Consider the following 15,436-nt stretch of genomic DNA (forward strand, 5'->3'; position numbering starts at 1 on the left):
ACTTTAAAAAAAAAAAAAAAAAAAAAAAAAAAAAAAAAAAAAAAAAAAAATGAGCAGAGACATCAATGGCTACCTACTGCAATAGAGACAGATGTTGACGCAGGTTTCAGCAATGGCACTGTTGATACTTTGGACCAGATAATTATCTGTTGCAGTGGGGCTGGGGTTCCTATGTTTATAGGATGTTTGGCAGCATCCTTACCCTCTACCCATTAAAGTACAGTAGCACCTCCCCCATGTCATCATAATCAAAAATGTCTCCGACATGCAAAATGTTGCTAATAAGCACATGAAAAGATATTCAATATCATTAGCCATCAGGGTATGCAAATCAAAACCACAATGAGATATCCCTTCACACTTACTAGGATAGCTATAATGAAAAATACAGACAGTAACAAATATCGACAAGGATGTGGAGATATTGGAATCCTCGTATGCTGCTAGTGGGCCATAAAATGGTGTAGCTGCTTTGGAAAACAGTCTGGCATTTCCTCAAAAAGGTTAAACATATACTTACCATATGATCCAACAATTACACTCCTGGACATATATCCAAGAGAAATGAAAACATATGTCCACATAAAAATTTATACACAAATGTTTACGGCAGCATTATTCCTAACAGCCAATAAGTGGAAACAGCTCAAATGTCCATCAACTGATAGACAAAATACAGTGTATATGTTGGCATGGATACAATAGGTTTATCCAGTTGAGTATATACAATGGAATATTATTCTGCAACATAAAAGAATAAAGTATTGATACTTGTCACAACATGGATGAGCCCTGAAAACATTATGCTATGTTTTAAAAAAGCCAATCACAAAAGACTATATATCGTATGATTCCATGTATAAGAAATATCCAGAATAGGCACACCAATAGAGGCAGAAAGTAGATTAGTGGTTTCCTAAGGCAGAAAACATTGGAGGGAAATAGGGACTGATTGTTACTGGGTCCAGGACTTTTTTCTGGGATGACGAGAATGTTCTAAAATGTTGTATACTTCTGTTTAAAACACAAAAATCATTGAATTGTATACTTTTCAAAAAGTATTATTTTGAAAATAAAGGTTTTAAATAGGAAAAAAACAAAAGAATTAAAATGGTACATTAGAAAATACTTATTTAACATAAAAGATAGTAAAGAAAGAAGAGAGGACAACAGAGACATCTGACACACAGAAAACAAATAGCAAATGCCTGATATAATCCAACCTTATCAATAATTACATTAAATATAAATGTATTAAACACTCCAATCACAAGGTAGAGATTATCAGACTGGATAGAAAGACAAGATCCAATGATATGCTGTCTATGAGAGATATATTCTAGATTAAGACTCAAATAGGTTGAAAGTAAAAGGACAGAAAAAGATAGACCATGCAAGTAATAAATAAAAGAGTTGGAGTGGCTATATTAATATCAGAGAAAACAGACTTTAGAGTCCTTTTGGTTTCAATTACTCTGGAAAGCTCCCTAGGTGATTCTATTGCCCCAAAGATTAAGGTCAAGGTATAGAGAAGACAAAGCTAATAATGGCCAAAGGTAACACACAAATCCTTGGGAATCCCTAGGGGAAAGGGAAGGATTAGGAGCATTTAGGATTATGGTTCCTTTTACTGGGGGGACACTGGAGATAAAAACTGCTTTTAGGGGCGCCTGGGTGGCACAGTTGTTGGGCATCTGCCTTCGGCTCAGGGCGTGATCCCAGCGATCTGGGATCGAGCCCCACATTAGGCTCCTCCGCTGGGAGCCTGCTTCTTCCTCTCCCACTCCCCCTGCTTGTGTTCTCTCTCTCGCTTGCTGTCTGTCTCTGTCAAATAAATAAATAAAATCTTTAAAAAAAAAACTGCTTTTAATACCAATGAAGCATAACTCACACCAATAAAGGTTCTCTCCTTGACCAAACCCTAATCAGGCTCCTCTGAGTAGTTTTTCAATTAGGCCTCAACTTTTGGGCTTCTGTGATCATCTCTGCCTTGTTCAATTTTAGCAAAAGCCTGCTAAGTCAGTTTAACCAGAATCCCATCCTCAATACTTAATGAGTTTCCTTATCTTACAACATATCCCCCAGATAATGCCTAATCACTCTGGCCTGCCTTCAATAAAAAAAATCCTGTTAGAATGGTTTAGCCAGAATCTCCCCTTACCCTTGATGTTTTCTTAGTAATTTACCATCCATTGACACCTACCCTACTCCTTGGCTATAAATTTCCACTTTTCCTTGTATTTAGAGTTGAGCCCAGTCTCTCTTGCCCGTGACAAAACTCCACTGTAGTAGCCTCATGTAAATAAAGTCTGCCTTACCATCTTTAATAATGTGTTATTTTAAAGAATATTAAAGAATATTAAAGAATAATATTTTCTTTAAAAACACTCATGTGGGTTGTTTCATAAGCTAGTGTGGCTTAAGGAAACACACGTAGATGAACACAGAACAACTGGCTCATTTATTTCATTTTCAGTATTCACTCATAATAAAACTTATCTTACCGCCTGTAATCTTCGAGCATGGTATTCTGCTGCTGAAAAATATTTTCCTGGTGTTACCAATTTATCAGTCATATTTGATACATACACACCAATTTTAGTCATCTGTGTGGATGTTGTATTTGTAGTCTGTTGTAGCTTTTTTCTCTCAAAAACTGTCTAAAATAAAAACATAAAAATTTAAATATCTACCATATACACATAAGTGAGTAAAGAGCACATTTTTCTGTGTTCAGTTAATTTTCTGTTATTATTTGAATTACCACATAATTCCTTGGAAGATTTTAACTCAATTTTTTAAAGTTTTTATTTAAATTCCAGTTTGTTATCATACAGTGTAATATTAGATTCAGATGTACAATATAGTGATTGAACACTTCATACACCACAACAAGTGCACTCCTTAACCCCCATCACCTATTTACTAATCCCCCCCAACTCCTCCCTTCTGGTAACCATCAATTTGTTCTCCATAGTTAAGAGACCACTTTTTGGTTTGTCTCCCTCTCTTTCTTCCCCTTTGCTTGTTTGTTTCTTAAATTCCACATATGAATGAAATCATATGGTATTTGTCTTTCTCTGACTGACTTATTTCGCTTAGCATAATATTCTCTAGCTCCACCCAAATCATGGCAAATGGGGAAATTTTTAATTTTAAAGAGGGACCCAGAACATCTGTCGATTCCGCAGTTTCAAAAACCTACAGAGAAAAATAAAAATATTACCTGGGTATCCCTACAAAATACATTGTCTTTTTCGGGAATCTTCTTAGGCACAGTTTGTGTTCCAGCATTGTGATATTCTATTCCTGTTATTTTATGTCTGAATCCACCAAGAAATGGTTTGTGAAAGTCAGATTTTATAATCTCAACAGCTACCTCCTGGTACTCAGTAATGCCTAAGGAGGTAAACCCAAGATTGAATGAAAGTTCACCTACAAAGGGACTCTAAAATACTTTATCTAAAAGATATCAAATAACTAACCAGTTTGTACTCTGACAGTTATAATTTGAGAGGCATCATTTAATCCATGTATTCTTTTGATTGGAAATAGATCTGGATCTGTAGAAAAGATTTCCACTTGTATAATATCCTGTGGCTTAACTCCATGTTGCAGTAGAGTATCATTATTTTTAAGAATCATTCCTAAAAATGACATGAAAGTAGAAGAAGTGTTAGGACAAAGAAATAATTATACATATTCATTTTAAGGGGATGGAAAATGTCAAAGATGATTATATGAACACATACAGTTCAATTACTGTATAGAATATCGATGATGTCCACCCCTTGCTGTAATGTTAGTACAGAAAACTCCACAACAGGAAAAGTTAAGATGTAAGAATTCAGCATTATAAGTAAAGCTACAACTTTCACAGGATTTCTCATCAGAAATACAAATACATACACATGCAACTCTATAACTATTTAAAAATAAAAACCATATTTTATGAGCAAAATCATATTTTGTGTAAACACAGGACATATTTATATCAGGGAAAATTTGATTATTTTCAAACCCATTCCTCCCTCCAGTGCAAAAAAGTATATACTCAGAGTTCCAACCTTCCCTTTCTGTTTCTATAATCAGAAACTCATGTAAATAAATTCATGAAAAAGTGGAGTTAAGCCTCCAGATTGTGCTGGAAAGTGTACATCACTTGATTTTTATGTTATTTTTTTATCTTTTTTTAGTTTCTATCTCCTTTCATTGGTTTATTCTATAAATTGACTCAAATTTTGCTTCTCTATTTTAAGAAATACAAAACTATGTATAATGATATTGGCTGTTGTTTTGATAGAATCTATATCACTCTTCCAATGCATGATCTTCCTAAATTACAATTACGAATTTGAACATAGCAAAGATTTTGTTACACTCGTTCTTAGAAATATATCAGATACCACCAGTCTATTTCAGCTATGTTTAAGAAAGCACAAGATCCATGAGTTTCAATTGCACACCCAACTTAAAAAATTAACATGAATACCATATGGACCATGTGATAGGTTGAATAATGGCCCCAGAATATATCCATGTCCTAATCCCCAGAACCTATGAATGTTAACTTATACAGCCAAGAGGACTGAAAATTTTATTAAGTTAAAAATTTTAAGATGGAAAGATTATCCTGGATTACCTAGGTGGGTCCTAAATGCAATCACAATGCCCTTGAGAGGAATGAAGAGAGATTTGACTACAGAGATGATAAAACAGAAGCAGAGAGAGATTTGAAGATGCTCTACTGCTTGCTTTAAAGATGGAGGAAGGGGCCATGAGCCAATGAACGCACGGTGTACAACTCCAGAAGCTAGAAAAGAGAGCAGATTCTCTCCAGAACCTCCAGAGGGAGAACAGCCCTGTCCACATGTTGGTTTCATCTGCGTGAAACTGATCTACAATTTCTGGCATCCAGGACTATAAGAGAAATTGTGTTAAGTTACTAAGCTTATGGTTAATTGTTACAACAGCCATAGGAAACTAAAATAGATTCCCAGAGCTCTCTTCATTCCTCTAGTTTGTATAGGAGGCTTAGTCCCACCAAATTTGAGCTCCAATTCTAGTACTAGAAAAAAACACCTATGTTAGAGAGCAGTTCACATAGAATCAAGCTCTTTTATTATCATGGCTAACATAAGCCTGTTACCAAGTGGTGATAACTGGTACCTACACATAAAGAAAGGTCATGAAGTACAGAGTCTCAGGTACCACTGGCTAGCTACTCCAGTCTCAAAGTGCTCTCTTCTCCAATTTTGAACTTCATCTTATAGTTAATGCCAAGCAAGCAGTTTCAAATTCCCTTTTCGGAGACATACCTATATTTTAAGTTCAGATTCTACCACTCATTAGCTGTATGAATTTGTACAAGTTTCCCAAGCTTTAGTTTCCTTCCTTCAAAAAAAGTTAATAATAATACTACCTCAAAGGGTTGTTGTGTGGACTGAATGATAATAATGTAGGCAAAACATTTTGTAGATGGACTAGCACACAGTACGTCTCAATGAATTAATTGTCATGATTGTTATTACTAATAACTATTTAAATTTTAGCACTTTCCCTACCCAAGCTTTAATAATCAGTTGTTTGAATACATAAGCATCTTTGTATTACAGCACATTCATTATAATAGTTTTCTATAAATAATTTTGAAATTGAACTGTTTGTTCTCTCTGATTTGACGAGGAGGCATTTAATAGGTATGGCTTACTCCTTTTTAGTGTTAGGATTTTCCCACAAAAAAATGTTTTTTATTTCCCTGGAAACTTTTTTTCTGTGGCATCTTTATAATACCAAAACTTCAAAACTAAAATATTAGCATCTGTGCAGACATATTCCACAAAACATTTATTTAGCTATGCTGCTCTCACTCACTCTATTACAATTACAAAGACCATGTCCTCTCATGACTCGAGGCTTCTATAAAGTGGGCTGTTCAATACTGTCCACTTGATATAAATAAACTTGAACACCACGGGAATGTGAATTGACCTTAGGGTCTACAGACTGACAGATAAACCATGTTTAGTCCTCTTCTTATTCTATACACACTCACTCCTCATCAACTTCTCTCAACCTCATTATCTCCCACTCCCCACACAGAATCTACTTCTAGCCCCACACAGAATCTACTTCTAGCCTACAACTTCCCCCAGTCCCAGATTTGGGACTTAGCACAAATATTATCACTTTCATTAAATGAAGCTTTCTAGACTCTCCCAGTTTCCTTCCTCTCTGTTCTCACAGCTTTTTGTGCATATCTCCATTAAAACATTTACACATTATGTGGTAACTATTGCATACATTGTCTTTCTGACTAGTCTGTAAACAATTTGAGAATAAAGACTTTGTTTCATGTTTCTTTACATCTTCAGTTCTTAGATAAGTATTTAGAAAAAATATGTCCTCAATAAAAATGTGTTGAATGAATGCATAATCACAATATAATGTGCAAACAATAGATATCAATATATTTTGCCCAATAAATCAAAGATCTTGATTATTTACATGATAAAACTAAAGAATCTTGGTAAGTTTTACTAGCTTCCAAGCTTACCTGAATATCTTATCTGCAATATATTAGATGGGATCTTTAGTAGGTATGAAAAATGGTCCTTGAGGTATTTTACAATGGTGTCTATTTTAAAAGGCATTATAATTTCCTGGCCCACAGGAAAAAGTACAACTTTCACTGTAGATAAAAAGAGAAAAGAAAGAATCATAGTCAAAAGCAAGGGTCAGCAGCCTACAGTTCATAAGCAGATAGAGAATGATGGAGCAATTTTTAGTCACATAGAATGCAGACTGCCTCTGCCATGTTCCCCCACTGCACTTCCATGGTAAGAGTTACTTTTTAATTTCTATGAGAAGTGACACTCAGATTTTGTTTTGTAGATTATCCAGAATCTCAAGAATTAGCATCAGTGGTGAGTACCTGTTCCCCCAATCCCAGCTTCAAGTTCTGATCTTTCTTCCATTCTCTGCTATGAGGATCAGTGCACCTTCAGGATTACGTCTTTGCTCAGAATACCACAAGAAATAGGAAATAAAGCAAAACTGCTTTCAAAGAGTCCCAATATTTGGTATTACATTGGTATTAATTGGTACTAATCTGGTATTGGTATCTGGTATTATATTACTCAGATATAAATACAGAAACATTTCAGAAAATCAAGCATTTTTGTGTACTGAGTATTGGAACGGGAGACCCTGAGACCTGGAGGTGTCCCTCAAGCTATGATGTGTATGTGCATGCTTTGATTCCATACTGATAGCATGCATCAGTAAATCAGCGCATAGTCATGAAGTTAAGAAAATCCAATAGAGAAATTTTCAAAGAAAAATATATCTAAATCCATTCTTCTTCCCATAATTGATTTATGTTTATAGTTGTCAAAATGTAAAACATAAAATCACTGTTCATTACAAATACCTAGAATAACTATATATAAATCTACTTTTCACAAAAATAGACATTATGTGGCTCACTACCCATTCTATAAAATAGGAAATCAAGATACTTACATACTGATAATAAAGAAAAACTTTTTAAAAGCTCATTATAGTGGGATAAACTTTCTTCTTTTACATCTACAGATTTTAAATTTTAATGGAGAAGATGTACGAAGTGAGTAAAAAGAAAGATGGAGGGCAGAGTGTACATCATAGGCCAAAAAAGTTTTGTGTATTTCTAGATTCCTGACACATGACAATTTTCATAATGCTAAATGAGACATTTACCAATAATCCCAGAATAAAATTTAACTGGGCATTATTAATGCTGAGATTCTTTGAAACTTATTTTCACAGCTGTCAACAAACACTCTCATAGATGTTAAATTATCAGAAAGCTATTTTAGTTGCATTATAGATTCAAAATTCCATGGTTAATATATTTTAACATTTTCATAGCAGTGACTTCCTAGGCTTTGGGAAGGAGAGGTGTGCGAAGGAATCTGTGGGCTCCAGAAAGTACAGGACCAAGACAACTTTATTCTAATCATCATGTGCTTGTTATAAACTACAATATCAGACAATCACAGAAATATAAAAAAATGGAGCCCAGGGGGTACCTGGCTGGCTCAGTCAGTAGAACATGTGACTCTTGCTCTCAGGGTTGCAAGTTCGGGCCCCAAATTGGGTGTAAAGATTACTTTATTTATTTATTTATTTTTATTTATTTATTTGATAGAGATAGAGACAGTCAGCGAGAGAGGGAACACAAGCAGGGGGAGTGGGAGAGGAAGAAGCAGGCTCATAGCGGAAGAGCCTGATGTGGGGCTCGATCCCAGAGCACCGGGATCACGCCCTGAGCTGAAGGCAGACGCTTAACCGCTGTGCCACCCAGGCGCCCCAGAGATTACTTTAAAAAACAAACAAACAACATGTCTTCTTGACTGGATTATTTGTTTTTTGGGTTTTGAGTTTGATAAGTTCTTTATAGATCTTGGATACCAAGGGGAACCCTCTTACACTGTTGGTGGGAATGCAAGCTGGTACAGCCACTCTGGAAAACAGTATGGAGGTTCCTCAAGATGTTAAAAATAGAGCCATCCTATGACCCAGCAATTGCACTACTGGATATTTACCCCAAAGATATGGATGTAGTGAAAAGAAGGGGCACCTGCATCCCAATGTTCATAGCAGCAATGTCCACAATAGCCAAACTGTGGAAGAAGCCAAGATATCCTTCAACAGATGAACGGATAAAGAAGATGTGGTTCATATATACGATGGAATATTACTTGGCCATCAGAAAGGATGAATACCTACCATTTGCATCAACATGGATGGAACTGGAGGATATTATGCTAAGTGAAATAAGTCAAGCAGAGAAAATTATCATATGGTTTCACTCATATGTGGTATATAAGGAATGCAGAGGACCACAGGGGAAGGGAGGGAAAATCAAATAGGAAGAAATCAGAGAGGGAGACAAACCATGAGAGACTCTGGACTCTAGGAAACAAACTAAGGGTTGCAGAAGGGAAAGGGGTGGAGGGATTGGGTAATGGCGTGATGGGTATTAAGAAGGGCATGTGACATGATGAGTACTGGGTGTTATACGCAACTAATGAATTGTTGAACACTACATCAAAAACTAATAATGTACTATATGTTGGCTAACTGAACTTCAAGCAAAACAAATTTGAACTTCAAGCAAAACAAATTTGAAAAAGCAACCATTCTTCAAAATGAGAAAAGGAAATCCCTATCTTCCTTAGGTAATACCTGTTGCTAAAGGATCTTTCACTGATGCTTTCAGAGATTCCTTTATAGCCTTTATCTTATCCAGAAATGCCAGTGATCCAGCATTGGAATACCGTTTGGCAGGCTGCACTGCATTCTCATATTTAGTTAGATCATGCTCTGTAGAATTTCTTGGAGAATATGAAGCTTGTTTGGGCAACAAAGCTTCTTCCATGAGATGTTCTTCATCTTCCGGTTCCACGTTTGACAAGCTCTGGTAACTTTCCTCCTTAACATGTGTGGTATAGTCCTCACTGGATGGTTCAACTTTAGATTCATTATCTTCTGTTTGATCTGACTCTGAAAACTCTTCTGAGGGAACTGGAATACTGATAATCTCAAAAGCATCTTCATTTTCTTCTGATGCTTTAACAACATTCTGAGCATCAAATTCTTCTTCCTGATCAGACATTTTCCTGAACCAAGAAAAATAACTACATTTACACACATAAAAATTTCTACATCAAATATCAAATTCATTGGTGGTATACAGCAATGTTCATAACATACTGCAATGTTGCTCATTTTTTTAAAATACTGATTATTTTAGTAATGGCATCAGGTAAAAGCATTGGTGAATTTTTAATTAAAAACACCACAGCAAGTAAAAATCATACAAAAGAGAACCTCCAAACACAATCAACTTGAGAAAAATATACTGTCAAGAATATACTGAAAAATATTTTAAAATATATCGTCACCTCTTCCTTACTCAATCAACAATGCCTTGTGAAAGGGCTTATTTGAATAGCTTTTTTTTCTGAATACAAACTAATACAGGATTTATGCTTCTGAGAGTACAACTGACTAGAAGCTCCAAGGAATCTGCCAGTGCCACAGCAACCATACCCTGGATAGTATCACTCCCTATAGTAGTTTTGTTCTCACAAACTGTAGCAAGTCTCCAATGACCTTTGTTCCCCAAAATAAACACATCAGCAAACATATGTGGGTTGATGTTGGAGCTGACTAGGGCCTGAGGTACAGCAACCAAGAGCTTTGGCTTGGGAGACAGTATGACAGCATCTAGAACCTCGGGCCAGAGTGGGCTAGGGCAGCCGACAGCAAGGCTTCCAGGGCAGGAGCTGGATCAGAGCACTCAGGAGCTGGTATAGCAGGGAGTCTACCTATAGAAGCTGGCAGCCAGGATGGGAGGATAGAAGTGGGCTTGAGGCATATTTCTGTGGCAATAGCAGGGGCAGATTAAAATTTAGAACAGTAGTGAGGTGGGAAAGCTGTATTTGGGGCTAATGAATTAAGCACAAATCCTTATAGAGGAAAAAAAAATAACCTTAGTGAAGTTCTCTAGCTACTAGATGACAAATTTCCAAAAATATGGAATATCTGGAATAAAAATATATATTTGTTGAATTCAATGAATATAGCATTAGAGTTGGTTAGTAAACTAGAAGATAAATAAAATTATATAGAATGTTACAGAGAGATAAGGATATGAAAAGTATGACAGACTAAGGGCCATGCAGAAGAGAAAAAGTCTAGCATATTTTACTGCTAAGTATATCTCACTGTGAGATGAGAATGGTTTTGTACCTTTAAAATAAAAAATAACAAAGAATATGCAACAGAGACTATATGTGGCCTGAGAAGCTCTTTCCAGAAAAAGTCTGTCAGCCCCTGATCTAATATATGCCAAACTGAAATCCCAGAGAAAACAAAAAGATAGAAGAGAGAAAATATTTTTAAAGGTGATGGCTGAGAATTTTACAAAACTGATGAAAAATATGGATCCAAAGATCCAAGAGGCATAACATAAATATACACCCAATGGGATAAGTAAAAATAATTCAAAGCCATATACACTGTAATTACATTACAGAATAACAAAGAGAAGGTCTGGAAAGCATATAGTGATAGAGGACATATCATCCGCTTTGAATGACATTAATTTGCTAACATTAATACAAAGGAAAGAAAAGTAAAATCACAGCAGATTTCTTACCAGGAATACAGAAGCCAAGGTAACAATGGACTAATTAAAAGAAGATACCTATCAACCTAGAATTGTGCACCTAGCAAAATTCTTTCAAGAAAGAAAATAGAAATATTTACAAATAAGTTATCACCAAGTAACATGTTCTAAAGAAAGTTCTAGAGGATACACTTGAAGGAAGAGGAAAATGGGCTCAACAGAAGTCCGAAGTGCAAAAGGAAAGGTGAATATATAAATTATAAACATATGGATAAACACAAATACTGTCAACACAAAATAATAGTAGAAAATTGAAATAATAGACAATAAGAATACGTAATTGGGAAGGAAAAGATGAAAGGGAACTGTTCTCAAATTCTTACACTGTTTACAAAATTGAGGGATATGATATTCTTAAACCTAGACTTTGTTAAATTAAATAGGTATAGCCGAATTTCAAGTACAACCAATAAAAAAAACTGAAATAAAGTTTTACACTTCCAAAATAATAAAGAAAAAAGTGAAATGAGAAAAAAAACTGAATAAAAACTCAATTTTTAAAAAGTTCAAGAAACCTCCTTAGGCTCTCACCCATAAATAATTTTCATTTAGGTTATTTTCTCCTGTAACAGGGCTTAATGGCCTGATTAGAGAGAGTATCATAAAGAAGCCCTGACTCCTAGCAACATACTCATTCCATCCCTTTGGAGAGGCTGAGGTGATGCTTTTGTTTCTATCTGGGGGGTTATCCTCCCTGCAAAATGGGCAAGATATCATCTAAAACAGCAACAAAACCAAGAATGTCTGCTCTTCAGAAAACAACTAGAAGAATAAAAAGACAAACCATACCCTGGGAGACACTTTTTTGCAAAGCTTATATCTCATCAAGGACTTGTAACCAGAATATACAGAGAACTCTCAAAACTCAGTAAGAAAAGAGTAACAGTCTAAAAATGAGTAAAATAGTTAAACAGGTAAGGCAACAAGGAGTATATATAGAAGGCAAAGAAGTGGGGCCAGGACTAGAGTGACACAAGTGTGATGCTGCACCTGCACTGCACCACACTTGCAGGTGCACCTGAAGATAAATGCCTCCTCAAACTTGGGGCCTGATTGCCTCAGTCTAGCCCTGGCCCTGAGAACAAGCACATGAAAAGATGTTCAGTATCATTAGTTATTAAAGAAATGCAACTTCAAATATATATATTTTTAGCCCAACAATATCAAGCGCTGGTGAGTATGAAAACAAGTGGAACTCATAGCTTGATGGTGGAAATGAAAATTGGTACAGCATTTGAAATAATTGTCAGTTTTCTTATAAAATTAAACACACACATATCATATGACCCAGCAATCTGTGTTCTCTACCCAGATAGAATGAAAAACTACATTCATACCAAATTTGCGCACAAAAGTTTATAAAGCCTTTATTCTTTTTTTTTTTTAAGATTTTATTTATTTATTTGACAGAGATAGAGACAGCCAGCTAGAGAGGGAACACAAGCAGGGGGAGTGGGAGAGGAAGAAGCAGGCTCATAGCAGAGGAGCCTGATGTGGGGCTCGATCCCGTAACGCCGGGATCACGCCCTGAGCCGAAGGCAGACGCCCAACCGCTGTGTCACCCAGGCGCCCCTATAAAGCCTTTATTCTTAATCACCGAACACTGGAAACAACATAAATGTTCCTCATGGATCCACATAGTATGAGACATTCACAAAATGACTACTACTCAACAATAAAAAGGAATAAACTATTGATACAACATGGGTGAATCTCAAATGAATTATGCTAAGCCAATTCTAAAAGCTGCATACTTTATGATTCAATTAAGTGAAAAAGCAAAGCTGATGGTTCACAACCTCTAGAGTTCCAGGGGAGGGGAGATCAAATACTGAGCCCCAAATACAGATTACAAGGAGAAACCAAAGAAAGAGGCAGCACTCCAGATTGGTAGTTGGCAAGTTTAATAAGCAAGCGGACTTACACACAAGGCTTATCTTTGGCAGCTGCAAGACGGTAGATCTCTGCACCCACCAGCCAGAATCTTTAAGAGTTTATATAGAGAGGCATTTACTGGGTTCAGCCAAGAATCCAGTCCAGATGGTCTCAATAACACAGTACTCTCTCAAGACTGGGTCCTTGAACAGGATACAAAATCAATGCCCAGAAATCAGTTGCATTTCTATACACGAATAACGAGACTGAAGAAAGAGAAATTAGGGAATCCATCCCATTTACAATAGCACCAAAAACCATACGTTACCTTGGAATTAACTTAACCAGAGACGTAAAGGACCTATATCCTAGAAACTATAGATCACTTTTGAAAGATATTGAGGAAGACATAAAAAGATGGAAAAATATTCCATGCTCATGGATTGGAAGAATTAACATAGTTAAAATGTCCATACTACCCAGAGCAATCTACACTTTCAATGCTATCCCGATCAAAATACCGAGGACATTTTTCAAAGAACTGGAACAAATAGTCCTTAAATTTGTATGGAACCAGAAAAGGCCCCGAATCTCCAAGGAACTGTTGAAAAGGAAAAACAAAGCTGGGGGCATCACAATGCCGGATTTCGAGCTGTACTACAAAGCTGTGATCACAAAGACAGCATGGTACTGGCACAAAAACAGACACATCGACCAATGGAACAGAATAGAGAACCCAGAAATGGACCCTCGGCTCTTTGGGCAACTAATCTTTGATAAAGCAGGAAAAAACATCCGGTGGAAAAAAGACAGTCTCTTCAATAAATGGTGCTGGGAAAATTGGACAGCTACATGCAAAAGAATGAAACTTGACCACTCTCTCACACCATACACAAAAATAAACTCCAAATGGATGAAAGACCTCAATGTGAGACAGGAATCCATCAAAATTCTAGAGGAGAACATAGGCAACAACTTCTATGACATCGGCCAGAGCAACCTTTTTCACGACACATCTCCAAAGGCAAGAGAAATAAAAGATAAAATGAACTTATGGGACTTTATCAGGATAAAGAGCTTCTGCACAGCCAAGGAAACAGTCAAAAAAACTAAGAGACAGCCCACGGAATGGGAGAATATATTTGCAAAGGACACCACAGATAAAGGACTGGTATCCAAGATCTACAAAGAACTTCTCAAACTCAATACACGAGAAACAAATAAACAAATCATAAAATGGGCAGAAGATATGAACAGACACTTTTCCAATGAAGACATACAAATGGCTAACAGACACATGAAAAAATGTTCAAAATCATTAGCCATCAGGGAAATTCAAATCAAAACCACACTGAGATACCACCTTACGCCAGTTAGAATGGCAAAGATAGACAAGGCAAGAAACAACAATTGTTGGAGAGGATGTGGAGAAAGGGGATCCCTCCTACATTGTTGGTGGGAATGCAAGTTGGTACAGCCACTCTGGAAAACAGTGTGGAGGTCCCTTAAAAAGTTAAAAATTGAACTACCCTATGACCCAGCCATTGCACTACTGGGTGTTTACCCCAAAGATACAGACGTAGTAAAGAGAAGGGCCATATGCACCCCAATGTTCATAGCTGCATTGTCCACAATAGCCAAATCATGGAAGGAGCCGAGATGCCCTTCAACAGATGACTGGATTAAGAAGCTGTGGTCCATATATACAATGGAATATTACTCAGCTATCAGAAAGAACGAATTCTCAACATTTGCTGCAACATGGACGGCACTGGAGGAGATAATGCTAAGTGAAATAAGTCAAGCAGAGAAAGACAATTATCATATGATTTCTCTCATCTATGGAACATAAGAACTAGGAGGATCGGTAGGGGAAGAAAGGGATAAAGAAAAGGGGGGTAATCAGAAGGGGGAATGAAACATGAGAGACTATGGACTATGAGAAACAAACTGAAGACTTCAGAGGGGAGGGGGTGGGGGAATGGGATAGACTGGTGATGGGTAGTAAGGAGGGCACGTATTGCATGGTGCACTGGGTGTTATACGCAACTAATGAAGCATCAAACTTTACATCGGAATCTGGGGATGTACTGTATGGTGATTAACATAATATAATAAAATAAAATTTAAAAAAAAAAAGACTGGGTCCTTGAAGCCGCCCCCAGGAGGGGGGACCTTGGGTGGGAAGTCCATTCCATGGACAGGGGAGGAGCCTGTGATTGCCCCAGTTCAGTTCACAGGTCAACCAGCAGTCACATCTCCTCCATGACTGCCTTCAACAAAAAGACATGCCAGTACCTACCATGTTACAGGCACAACTAC

The 15,436-nt window shown here is 36.7% G+C and overlaps 1 protein-coding gene across 1 annotated transcript in view; it reads right to left on the bottom strand.

Annotated features, from left to right (window-relative positions):
* IQUB (IQ motif and ubiquitin domain containing) overlaps nucleotides 1-15,436 on the bottom strand; it is a 63,422-nt gene that overhangs the window by 40,634 nt on the left and 7,352 nt on the right. Inside the window, exons 2-6 of the mRNA XM_002919028.4 lie at nucleotides 9,232-9,665; nucleotides 6,557-6,691; nucleotides 3,486-3,647; nucleotides 3,227-3,399; nucleotides 2,505-2,660 (exon numbers count right to left, since the gene is read on the bottom strand). Coding sequence (XP_002919074.1) covers nucleotides 2,505-2,660; nucleotides 3,227-3,399; nucleotides 3,486-3,647; nucleotides 6,557-6,691; nucleotides 9,232-9,661 — 1,056 coding nt within the window. The 5' untranslated portion in view covers nucleotides 9,662-9,665. The remainder of the gene's footprint in view (nucleotides 1-2,504; nucleotides 2,661-3,226; nucleotides 3,400-3,485; nucleotides 3,648-6,556; nucleotides 6,692-9,231; nucleotides 9,666-15,436) is intronic.

The sequence above is a fragment of the Ailuropoda melanoleuca genome, chromosome 1, assembly GCF_002007445.2.
Source record: "Ailuropoda melanoleuca isolate Jingjing chromosome 1, ASM200744v2, whole genome shotgun sequence".
NCBI classification, from domain to species: domain Eukaryota; kingdom Metazoa; phylum Chordata; class Mammalia; order Carnivora; family Ursidae; genus Ailuropoda; species Ailuropoda melanoleuca.